This window comes from Salarias fasciatus, chromosome 9 (genome assembly GCF_902148845.1).
Source record: "Salarias fasciatus chromosome 9, fSalaFa1.1, whole genome shotgun sequence".
Taxonomy (NCBI): Eukaryota; Metazoa; Chordata; class Actinopteri; order Blenniiformes; family Blenniidae; genus Salarias; species Salarias fasciatus.
Window position 1 is genome coordinate 22,347,852 of NC_043753.1, and position 12,902 is coordinate 22,360,753.

The window sequence follows — 12,902 nt, forward strand, 5'->3', positions numbered from 1 at the left end:
CATATGATCAAACTGAGAATATAAACCAGACTAAGAGAATTAGGCAAAATATGGTAAGTTAAAATATATCGTAGCCAATGTTGAGTGATTGTTTGTAAAGACAACAAGACCTCATTTGACAGAACAGAAATCAAACAGTCTCTTTTAACAGAAATCGTTGCATGAACTGATACGTGGAGTAATTCAGTGTTGAATGCACGGTGTGTTCGCTCTCCTGACCTCCGGCCGGCCTGCAGCGAAACACTGCAGCACATATGGATGAAAACTGGCCCGAGCAAGACGAGGACACAGTTTTAGCCGTTTTCCAAATGTATTTATCGATCACCAGAGGCAGCACTCGGATAGACAGCAAAAGCGCGGTGCAGAAATACATTCTGTGGCACTTTTTTTCACCCCCACCCCCTCCTCAAAAAAAAAAGGTATGTCATCAGAGTGCCTCCTCAGCCATGAACGGCCTGATTGGACGGCTCAATTGAAGGTTTGCTGAGCCTCATCGCTCTTCCTATCTGCGCCTGTCAGCCTCTGTGTTTGTGGAGGAACACATGCGGTTTACGGGGACGGCGATGGAGGACTCTCCACTGCCCGAGGAGGGAGGTGAACATCAAAACTCTCCTTTTCCATGATTTAAGCCTTTAAACTTCAGCTTATTCTCTGATATGTATCGTTTTCGTGGTCTTGCGTTTTGTCCTCCGCTGTGTGTGACGTCCATATTTGTGTGAATACTGAGAACGTCGCTCGGTCTCTCCGGTCTCTGCTGAACTGGGACCGGAGGGGTTTTCCCTGCGGTCGTGGACACATGTTCAGTAGGAGTCGGAGGAGCCAGAACTCTGTTTGGGCGGACATGTTTGACTCACTTCCCCGTCGCCTCGGAGTGTGTTGACAGATGAGTGGTTGAACGTGTGTGTGGGATTCGGGCTGTGGTCACACCGACTTATCTGTGTGTGGGGTGTTCCCAGACGACGACGCAAAAACACCTGAAAACAAATCACCAAGATGGTTTAAGCTTGACTCAGTCAATCAGTCCATCACTTTCAGCTTCACTGTCAGGCTCCAGAGATTACACCTCCAGTATCGTCACATCCAACTGCAGAAAATAAGAAAAATATGTATATATTTTCAGTTTGTTTCGGCATATTTTCCTCCACAGCCTCCATATTTGTACAAATACGTTGTTTAGATCCTAATTCGCTGTCATGTCTCCTCTGCTGGGGCAGATAAACAACGCTTTTCGTTGTTCTATATGAGTGTAACGGGCCTGCTGGGCGTCCCCGGGGACGAACGCAGCCAAGCGACGAGTTTGACGCCGAATGGAGCGAAAGCCGAGGGGGCGGCGGATTAAATGTCATCGAACTCACACGATCATCTCACGACCGCACGGCGCTGAACAGGCTGTGTTTACAGTAGACGATGGCGCTCTTCCTCCAGGAAGTGAATGTAGGTTAATGGAAACCTGCTTCGCTCTGCCGACCACCTCAAGGACGACTCGGTCTTTAACCCAGGAGGTCGAGGTTAAACAGAGCTAAATGATAATGTATGACTCTGGCTCCTGTGGTAATCATTCAGGTTTTGAGCCGATGACAGCAGGGGTTACGAGGAGGTTTGGGAGAGCTGACGAGAACAGGAGCGAGGCGTTCAGCGCCGGCGCTTCAAGAGGTTTCAGGATGATTTCAGAAAACAAGGCTGCGCTGGTCCGGACGCACACAAGTACAGCACTTTGAAAACTGGTACAACCAGCAAACACAACCCTGGGACACACACACACACACACACACACACACACTGAGGCTGTATTTACAGGAATGGAAGGAGGGAGGACAATGAGTAAAGAGCCTCAGGCTGAAGCGCTGATCTAAACATAGCTGAGCGTATAATGCCTTTGTCTAAAAACAGAGAGGCAATTTCACCATTCAACAGCCCCACGATGAGAAGCAATGAAGTGTTATTCCTAAGAGTGTAATTTCATCACTCACACACACACACACACACACACTTGCGGAGTCAGTGACCGCAGTGGGTAAACTGGCCCGACCTCCCCCACTTTGTTGTCAGTAACTGTATGTCAAAATATGTCCAGGCAGAGCTAGAGTAAACAGAGCGGGGCCGAGCGCGGCTCCTGTTTCACATCCAGTCTGCGGCCGCCGCCAGCGCCCGGCGTCCACCGAGCCGATTTCTATCACGCCACCCAAAAATACAGCGGGACGGCCGAGCGGCCCCCGGCCCAGATCAACATGTACACACATCGCTTAAATCCACATCACCGTCATCAATTTTTTTCCTTCTTTTCTTTCCTTCTGCTGGCTGAGTTCAAAACACACTGCAGTTTGAGCGAGAACCTTTGTTTCCCGTCAGTCTCTGCTGAATGTTCCTGTATTGAAACCACACAGTCATCTGCATAGACTGACATTGAAAAATCATCATCAGTTTCCTTAAATGTGACATTTGTGAGCCATCTGTTAGCTAAATGAAAGAAATAAAAAAAAAAATGAGAAGGAGCTCACCAAACAAATGAATCAGTGTGATATATTTAAAAAAAAAAAAAAAAGCTGGATGCAGTTTGTAAGTCTCCTGCTGGGATGTCAAATGAAACCTGCTGCAGATCACATCTGTTTTCACAGGGCTGCCGATTTTTATGCTGTTTCTTTTGGCGGACCTGCTGCTTTTTACACGATTCTAGCGAGACACCTCAAGACCTCTTCCAGGACTGGTTTCACCACGTCTCTTCTGCTGAGTCAGGCTTTTCCTTCAGCTTCAGAAATCCGCTCAATAATAAAGTGTTTTCATTAGCATGACAGTCACAAGAGGCGCTTTTGTGACAAAGTTAAAGGAGTACAACCGATCTGGGTATTTTATGAGATTGTTTCTTATTGGAGAGGCACTTTTTAAAGCGATACTTCAACATTTTGGCAAATTGGCCCTTTTAGCGCAATTCCTTAGTCATTTCGAACAGCATACTTACTTTTTTTGTGAGGGCGAGCTGTTGTTTATTCAGAGGCGAGTCGGGGAAGGTTTTCGGGACGGACACAATGGAAGTGGATGGTATTTTGGTTCCCCCTCGTCAAACTCATCAAATACAAAATCCAACAACCCCAAAACACTTTGGTCGACACGTTATAATCCGCACATTCACTACGCTGTGGAACGCCAACAAATAATATTGTAGCGTTACGAGACTGAAGCAAATACTGGGAACTACTTTTTCTTTTGAAATCACTACGCCCAGACGCCATGTTTAGTAAGTAGTTCCGTCTTAGCAATCTTCGCATGAACAACTCAATCTGATAATTTTGCATTAATATTTCACAGCGTAGTGAATGTGTGGATTATAACGTGTCCACCAAAGTGTTTTGGGGTTGTTGGATTGTGTATTTGATGAGTTTGACGAGGGGGAACCAAAATACCGTTCACCTCCATTGTGTCCGTCCCGAAAACCTTCCCCGACTCACCTCTGAATAAACAACAGCTCGCCCTCACAAAAAAAGTAAGTATGCTGTTCGAAATGATTAAGGAATTGCGCTAAATGGGCCAATTTGCCAAAATGTTGAAGTATCGCTTTAACAGCAGTGAAAACATTTAATTCTCTCATTTGTTTCGTCTCTACAAAGAAGAACGCTCCTGCCACTGAAAAGACGGCGATTACTGCTAAACAATGCAGAGTTTCTGGGATCAGTGGATCGACCCGGAATAATCTGCAGAGTGACGTCGGCTGTTTGTGAAGACGGATCAATCACAGATGGCAGAAATAATGCTGAAATGATCAAACTTGGGTTTCGTTTCAGTCTTTAACACAAAAGAATCATTCTCCTTGTTCTGTTTGTGACCAGAAGATGAAACAGAGATTAAAAAAAAAACAAAAGAAATTCCTGAAAAGACGTCCTGAAGCGTTGATATAACTGGAGATAACCGGCATATTTCAACACACAGACGTCACATGAACAGAAAAAAACACGCTGCTCCTTCTTGTATATTGATCAGTTTATTCATTCAGTTGGGACGTGTTTTTTCTTTTTTTTTACCATCCCAAAGTCTTACACAAAGAAGTCATTTTGAGATGTCCAATTTATTCTGACCAGAAAACAGGAACAAAAAACAAAAAAAGAAAGAAAGAAACTGTATGTGATCATGAGAACAGACACACATTCAACGACTGCTCGCCACAGCGCGAGGACACGGCGCGTCCGCTGACATTTGGTCGAAGCCAGTTTGACTCAATCCCGTCTCCCAAATGTACCACTTTGAATTATTCATTTATTTTTCGTTTGTTTTGTTCTTAAATCTCTTCGATTGAGCTGTACCTGGAGGAAGGGGGGAGTTGGGGAAACAGTTAAAAGGTATAAAAATAAACGCAAACAGTATTTTTCTTTTTTTTCAAGAGAAAGAATTCTGAGGAGGCGCCGAAGCCACGTCGAGCAGAACCGACTGAGCGGACGGGAAATGCTTCAGCATGCACGTTGACACAGGCACTGATCTTCGCTTGGTGGGTCCTCAGTCATGAGACTCGAGCATTCTGGGAACTGTGCGCTCTCTCAGACAAGGCAGTCAACAGGATTCAATTAAAAAGAAAAAAGAAAAAGAAGTCCATTCACAAATAACGATGGTGGGTGCATTGTGGGTAAATATGGGCCAAAGACAAGTCCAATGACAAACACTCAAGTTCTCAATCGCCTGGTTTATGTGGCATGGAAATAAGAAAAGTAACAGTAACAAATATCTTAACACACAAAAATAGTGGCTTTACTCCAGAACCTTCCGACATGTTGTTCTTTTTTTGAAACGATACAATACTTTACTCTCAGTACAGGCTGACCCCACTGTATGTTCTGTCCAGAATAGCTCGGCAAGCCAGTGCCGAGGATCCTGCGTTAATGTAATAAAATCCAGAAAATAGCAGTCACAAGAAGCACTAAATGAGCCTCTTTCACAAACAAACAAAAAACAAAAGCAGTATACAAATAAAGAAACAAAAAAAAAAACAAAAAAACACCATAAACAGCAAAACCAAGCACAAGTAGTATGAGTCATAATTAAGGCGAGTTAAAATATTGCAGAATAATTTGGCCCCTGTGTCTCAGACAGACTGCCACAACAGTCAGAGCTGCCCGACTCTCAGTCGCTGCACGGATCCAGAGAGGGGGGCGAAGGATGGAGCAAATCAACAGCAAGAGAAGGAAGAAAGAAAAAGAAAGAAAGAAAACAGTGATCCTCTTTGGAGAGAAAGTGATTTTATTTGGTTTGGTTTGGTCTCTTCCTCAGGAGCGTCTTAAAGGGAAACGTGAGGACCTCCTTTCTAAAACGAAGTCAAATTGAAAAATTTGGAAAGAAAAAAGAAAAAAAGAACCAAGGGAGTGAGGTGATTAACCGGTGATTAATCTGAGACGGTTCGGTGTTTGAGCGTGTGATGAATCGGAGGAGGGAGTCACCCAGATCAGAAAATAGAAAACTGTTGTTTGTTTGTTTTTTTCATTTTTCTTTTTGTTTTGTTTTTTTTCTCGCAAAAACCTGATATGACAGTTGACAATGCAGCGCCTCGTGGGAAGTGTGCGCTTCCCCCTGAAAGTCCTCCCATTTAAAAGCGGTCGGGCAGAGCAGTAAAAGAGGAAGGGGGACAGGAAGTCAAGTTTCTGAGATACAAAGTGATGCTGACCCTCTTGGTTTTGTTTGTTTGTTTGTTTGTTTTCTGGACCAGGGCTGAAGGTCGTTTCTGTCCCTCTGCCCCCCCCCGGTGTGTGTTAAAAAGGCTGGGCACCGGCAGAGTCCGCTTCAAGTCCTGGGGATGGTCTCTGGTTCGAGGGACCGCCGGCAGACCACCCAAGAAGAAGAAAGAGGAGGAGGAGGAGGAGGAGGAGGCAAGGCGGCGTGTTTCTTCAATAAAGCTGTCCAGAGTCTGCCATCCTCCGGCCGTCCCCCCGCCGCCGCCGCCGCCTCACACCCACTCCTGCATGGAGCGCTTGCAGTACAGTATGTGGCGCGGCGTCCCCTTCCGCTTGAACTGCACCACGGTGTAGACCAGCGCCAGCAGGCACAGCGCCAGCACGCACGGGATGACGATGGCGATGGCCTTCACCGTGTTGGCCTCGTTGTCCAGCTCGATCACCACGTCCGTGCCGCCGTCGTCGGCCGGCGGGCGGCCGGGGTCGGCGGGCGTCAGCTCGCAGCCCATGAAGTCTTTGAGGATGGAGCGCGGGTAGCCCGGCTCCACGCGGAGCATCTGGTTGTTGAACTTCCAGTACTCCTTCCCCTTGTAGAAGTAGGTGAAACCTGCGGAGAGGAAAACAGGACAGATTTGGTCTTTTAATCCGTTATTGTGAAATAATGAAAAGGGCTTTTCTAAGACAGTCAGACGAGGTATCAACGATTTCCCTGCTGCTCCTCCAACAACGCAGACCAAAACGTCCCGGACACATCAGCAACTTTCCGTCCAGAGGTCGAGACTTTCGGGGCCGACGCTGAACCTCTCCGCTCGTTGGGAAAACGGATGCGGCGTAAAACCCAGCCTGACAGCTCCGGCTCGGACGCCCCGGCGCTCCTCGCCCTCTTTACACTTCCAGTCTGGAGATTTATTATTTATGTTCGCTCTTCTGCGGGAAGACGAGGGGAGAGATGTTCTAAATAAGCAGCCGGGGAGGGAAGGGGCTTCTGGAGACGCGACGAGGCGGAGGACGAAGTTTTTAAAGATTCATCTGGGAGAGGCCATCAAACAGCACGAGGGCGAAACCAGAGACTGAAATCCACGTCGGGTTTTCTCACATCTTCGAAAGCCACGAGCATAAAGACTGCTAGCTAACCCCAACCCTTTGTCACAGAGAGACTTAAAGAAATAATCCCATATGTGGACTCAGCCTCAGCGCAGCTCTTTGCGAGTTGGTGCTAAGTGTTTTATGGCCACTAAATATAGCTTGTGAATATAAATAAAGGCGAGCATGTGGAAGTGATGAGCGCCACTCTCGCTCTCAGCCCAGGCAGAGACGTTCACTGAGGAGAGGGACGGGGCTGTGACCAAGTTTGGCGAAAGGTTTTGGTCTTGACGTGAGGACGGCGTCGAGCAAACCAACGCACAGAACGATCAATCTGGAAAATCAGGAGCGTTTTCCACAAACTGGGACGAGTTCAGACCAGTTTTTTGATGTACAACTTGTAAAAGCATCCGAGGGGATGGGAGGTGAGGCGGGCCGAGCTCCGGCTGGTCAGAGGCAGGTCAACGTCACCTTGGGGCCTCCACAGGAACACGTGCAGCCTCACACACACACCCACCCACACACACACACACACACACCATCACTGGCTGCTACCGCGCGCTCAATTATGCCGCGTTATCTGGGTCAGTGTTATGAGCCGGGAAAACGAATGCAGGCTGACACACATCGCAGCCGAGCGGCATCCAAACGCCCACCGTCCCCCCGGACATCGGCCCCCCTTCACGCTCTGATTGATGCCCGCTCCACCTGGCCTCACCGGCAGACACGCCCGGCCCCGGCCCCGGCCCCGGCCCCGGCTCCGGCTCTGGCAGCGGATCCTCCACACAGATGGCCCGAGCCTTCAGCACCACCTGCTCTGCTTTTTTTTTCTTTTTTTTTCCCCCAGCCGAGCCGCTGCCAGGAACAGACCCGGACCCACCTGGCGCCGGGCGTCCAATGGGCGAGGCTCCCGTCCCCTTCACGCCATCCCAGCAGCCTATCTGCGCTCTCCGAATCTGACGAGTTCGGCCCCTCCACTCGCGGCGAGAGCCAGCTGGCTCCAGCCGGAACGAGCGCTCGGCGGTGGTCTCGTCCTTTCTGCTTTGCTCAGTCCAACTGGGTCTGACGGCTCTGAGCAATCTGCCTGCGAGGACGCACGAAAACCGGACCGTTCGCGAGCGCTCTCCGCTGCCCTTCGTAAAGACTCAAGAGCAATAAGTGGGGCAGGTTTTAATCAATGCTCCCCCGGTTCATCTCGCACACGACCGGCGCAGATCGATGCCTCCCGGCGCGGCGCCAGATCACGAGACATATCGCACGGGACCGGTCGTACCATTGGCTTTGTCGACGAAGGCCCCCTGCGGCGATTCAGGCACACCTCTCCACACAGTGACGGGCTTTGGGTAGCCGGGGTCCATCGTCCTCATCTCCTCGTTGTAGCGCCAGTACCTACGAAGATTGACATAAAAGGAGGACATCGGTTCCTCATTAGACACATTCAAAAACTCGCTTCTTTCACTCTTCTAACTCCAACTTCTTTATGGGAACAAGGTGAGACCGTGTTCAAACCCACCTGTCCCCTTTAAAGAAGTAGGTTTTGGCCACGTCCTCCCACCACACGGCGGTCTCGATGCTCTGGGCCGGCATGCCGTGGCCGAACTGGGTGATGTCCTTGGGGTAACCGGGCTGCAGGACCGTGTCCTTAAACACCCAGAACTGCTTCCCTGCGCACGGAGGATGAGAGGGAGCGAGAAAATGAAGTCGAGGAAGAAGGACGAGCGGCAGCGGGGATTACCCCGCAGGAGGAAAACATGCTCCACGGGCAGAATTACAAGGACAGGGACAAGATCTGGAACAAACGGGAGGCAATAACCTGTTGCCTTGCGTTGCTGCATTTGATGCTGACGTCTCCCTAATTTGAAAAAAGGACACAGCGGACGCGCTGACGAAGTTCTCCTTGCCCTTGCTTGGAGGTGCTCGGGGAACTTTTCTGTGCTGGAAAACCGAGCGTGTGACTGCTCGGCCGAGATAAAAAAGAAACAGCGACCTTGTGGGGAAGCTGGCGACCCAACAGTCGAATTAAAATTTCCCAGCCTGGCGAAGCCGAGCGAGTACCTGGATGCCGAAGCGTGTTTGGGGAGAGCTGCGATAATGCTGCTGAATTATTACTTTTTCTTTCTTTTTTTTTCTTCTTAAGGAAATCATTAAATTCTGAGAGTTTTCTGTTTGCTCCCCGTCGCCCCATGCCCCGCTTCCTGTGGAGTAATTGGGTTAAACGGCACATTTCTGACACGACGCGACCCCAGGAAGTGCGTCTGTCTCCATCACTGACGGAGGTGTAGGGTGGGCCCGCAGGAAGTGTGTGGGGGAGGCCCGTGAAATGAAATTTAGAAGAAAAGGCAAAGGTGGGAAGACAAAGGCAGAGCGCACAGTGATTTTTAGACTTTACTGCCGGGCCTTCGCTTGACGAACGGCCGGCGTCAGGCTGGAGATAGTCCGTATTTTATGCACGGGAAAATAAAAAGTCACGAAAAAAAGGCCATAAATAAGATAACATCTTCGAATTACAAATCCTTTTCCTCACGGAGATTTCAATTTGAGTCTTTTTCGAATGAAAAGAAGCTGACGGAGAGGAGAAGCAGATGGAAAACGCTGGCACGGAAACACACGATAAGCTGGATTCTCATGTCGCAGGTTTGATTCTTCACTGCTTGATTCTTGCCGAAGAACACGAGCATCTCCCTCCCAAAGAAAACAGGGAATGAATCACCCAGATGCAGAGCAGCGGAGTGTGTGTTTGGAGAAAGTGATGAAGTAGCGGCGTTTGAAGAGCCGGATCTTTCCCCCGATGTGTCTCAGCAGACACCAGGCAGCCTGAGCGGCCGAGCAGAACTTCTGCGGGGTCAGCGCCGCGGCGGCCCGAGCACTTCTCGCTAATAAACACAGGAAACATGCATGAAACGAGGAAGACGTGACCCCGGCTCTCGCTCTCTTCGCTCCAGCCGACGTCCAACCTTGAAGACGTGTTTTCCCGGAGCGAGGAGGGTCGGGGTGGAAGCAGAGACCTGCAGCGGCCGCGCTTTCGGGGAAAAGGAAATTCCTGTCATTTCACGTCTTTCTCACACGGTGAGGGTCACACTTCCTCTGGCCTTGATAAACACACTCACACACACCGCGCCCTGAGATTAATAGAGTCTCCCATCCCCGGAAACAATGCAGATCCACTGAAGAGAGAGAGAGAAAAAAAAACCCTCCTTCAAACTCCTTTTTGTCCCGACTCATCCTAAATAAAATGGGATTCTCCCTTTCCGTCTCTCTCTTTGAATCGGAGTCGACTTGCATCGCCGTCCACATAAAAGCGAGGCTCCGTCTCCGGCGCCGCGAGGCCTTTGATGTCGCGGCGGCTCCTGCATGTGCGGCAGCGCCGAGGCTAATCCCCGGCTCGCCCTCCGCCCTGCACCGCGGGGGTTATGTGGGATGAAGATCTGCTCCTAAAGTGAGACGATTCCAGCTCACACGGGCCACACACACACACACACACACACACACAGAAAACACAACCGCACGCCGGCGTGTGAGCACCGAGACTGTTGACCCAGATCAATGGAAGTTTGGTAGAAATAATTAAACATTACTATCTGCATAATGTGGAGATAAGATAATATGAGATAATATGGAGAAAAGAGAAGAAGCTTGGAAACATGAACACTTTGAGTTGATTTCATCCTTCAAATCAACACCCAAACCAAGAATTTGGTGATTCCTCAGGTATATAATGTCACTAATTTATAAAGTTTTGATAGAGAATATTGCATAAAATCTCCCAGCATATTCATTTTACTCCATGTGTACACCAGAACCTGACTGAATCTACAGGAACCTGAATGTTTAGATCATCCTGAGCGGCTTGATATGTTGCTCCTGTGTCGATGGAGGTCAGGATCAAAACGTTGATGTCTGGAAATAAACGTTTCTGAAACAAAAGCTGTAAAACGATGCAGTCGATCGCTGTCATGTAAACAGAACAGAGATGTGAGCCAACCACAAAGCGTCCTCCTCTACTGCATCCTGATCTGCTGACCCACACAGAACCCATTCCTGGAGCGTCTGCTGCGCGTTAATGTCAGGCTGACGTACATCCAGAACCTCAGGAGAATGCAAACAGCGAGCGACTGTCGCTCCTGATGTGGACGGCGCTGTCTCCGGCTGATCAGCTGTGGGTTCAGCACCCGGTCCACGCTCAGGTCCCCATGTGGACGTTTAGAAACCCAGCAGCTGTGTGAGCGTATTCAAAAAGGCTGCTCGGAGCCGCACTCTGCTTCCTGACCGACTTTTTTTATCCCTAATTTCTTCCTGCGAACGGGGGTGGGGGGGTGGGGGGACAGACAGAATAAAGCCTTCTGGGAAATCAGCCGCATGTGTTCAAATGGAAGATGGCGTTTTGTTAGAATGAATTTCCTAAATCTACCCGGCCCGGGCGAGGAGCAGGGCGGAGGGGGAGGGAAAACAAAAAAACAAAAAAGCAGTAAAATGGAGTGGCGGAGATTGCGGCGCACACGGGACCGGCGGCCTGCTTTTCCAGGAACTGTCTGCTGTTGAAAATAGAAATGGGTTTGAGAGCAGATTTGTAGTTTTGATCCCAGCAGACTCTCATTTCTTACCTCCGACGTCCTCCTCCTCCTCCTCCTCTCTCTGCCTCCGCTGCTCTCCAGAGTTTATGTAAATACGAGGACTCTCCTGCTTGTTTGCTGTTTCTTTTAAGTGGCTTTTCGGCTTTAGACGCAATTAGCTTCAAAGCTCTGTGTTTTGGGGCTAGCTTAGCCCGGATTTGAATACGTCGACAAATCTTTTTAGAAAAAAGTGGGGTGGAAAAAAAATAAATAAATCAAAATCGGGCATCATGAAACCCCGACAGTAAGCGGCGAGGCTCCTCGCCACACGCTGAGACGCCGACTTCCAACAACTCCGCATGCTGATTTCTGCTGAGCTACAGTGAAAGACGCCCACCGAACTGTAACACTAGAACCAACACCCTGACGCATGAGCTATTAAAAATCAAAACTGCTGGATTATAAAGGATTTTCCAGGCCAGAGAAACTGGCTTTAATCTTCTGCGGTTTTAAATTAAACTCACACACACACACATACAGATAACATCAAGGCGGCGCTCGAGGTGCGGCGTGATAAAATAAAGCTGTTATCAAAGATGGAGAAAAAAAAAAACACCTCTGTTTGCTCCTAAATGCGCACAAAGGCAGAAAATGTGTGCAGAATATTAACCGAGTCTGAGAGCAAAGCCTGCACGACGAGCTGTCAGGCTGTCCATGTAAACAGAGCATATCTGGGGATTCCTGCACATGAATTATACACAAACTACACAAAGCTAATGCAAACCAGAGCTGCAGAGACTCAATATTAGGACGAGGCTTCGGCTCCGCAGGACCGGAGCGAATCGGAGCTCCGGGAGGATTCCTCCAAACGCTGCGGCGGCGAGGAGCGGCGGGCGGCGCCTCACCTTTGAAGAAGACGAACTTCCCCTCGCTGTTCTCGTACACGGCGTCGATCTTGGGCGGCAGGCCCCTCCAGAAGACGCTGATGAGCATGGGGTATCCCGGCATCACCGAGTTGTCCCGCACCCGCCAAAACCAGTGGTCCTGAGGGGAGATCGGGGGAAACGGTCAGAGAACGGAAACACGTCGGACTGATAGGACGCAAACCAACCGGGCAGTAAATCTGGGGTTGTTGAGGTTGTGATGAAATTATTATTTCAGCTCAGTTTCTTCTGGATTTCGGCAGGAAAATGTTACAGAATCAATCAACTCCTCCAGTCTGAGGCTTCAGCGGCATTCCACATTCCACAGGTGATTCCTGACGTCTGGCAGCGACGGCGGACATCGGCCGCGAATCGGACGCCACGGACGCCTTGAAGATCGACCGGCTTCCTCAGGTTGCCTGAAAAGCATCCTGGGAAACCCATCAAGCGGCGGGGCAGGGTGATCGCCAGCAGTTTTTACGAGAATCCGGGGGGCTCTGGTTTCCTGCGGGGAGGAAACGTGAGCGCGGCCAAGTGGAAGGTGTGTCTTTTTGATGTTGGACGAAACTGGACGACGGAGCGAGCCGAGGGGGGAAACCCAGCTGTGGAAGACATTAGGACCGGGAGAGATGTCCCGCCCTCCGGCGACGGGCGGCCAAAAAGCTCGACCTCGTAGCGAGAGCGAGAGAGGACGGACG

The 12,902-nt window shown here is 49.7% G+C and overlaps 2 protein-coding genes across 3 annotated transcripts in view; one reads left to right on the forward strand and one right to left on the reverse strand.

Moving 5' to 3' along the window:
- LOC115394103 (zinc finger protein 45-like) overlaps positions 1-12,902 on the forward strand; it is a 1,173,573-nt gene that overhangs the window by 592,276 nt on the left and 568,395 nt on the right. The gene's annotated exons all lie outside the window — the stretch shown is intronic.
- mmp16a (matrix metallopeptidase 16a (membrane-inserted)) overlaps positions 4,769-12,902 on the reverse strand; it is a 56,080-nt gene continuing 47,946 nt past the window's right edge. For both annotated transcript variants that reach the window (XM_030099309.1, XM_030099308.1), the window contains 4 exons: positions 12,187-12,325; positions 8,245-8,395; positions 8,005-8,120; positions 4,769-6,255 (listed from right to left, as the gene is read on the reverse strand). In XM_030099309.1, the coding sequence (XP_029955169.1) occupies positions 5,921-6,255; positions 8,005-8,120; positions 8,245-8,395; positions 12,187-12,325 (741 nt within the window). In that variant the 3' untranslated portion in view covers positions 4,769-5,920. The remainder of the gene's footprint in view (positions 6,256-8,004; positions 8,121-8,244; positions 8,396-12,186; positions 12,326-12,902) is intronic.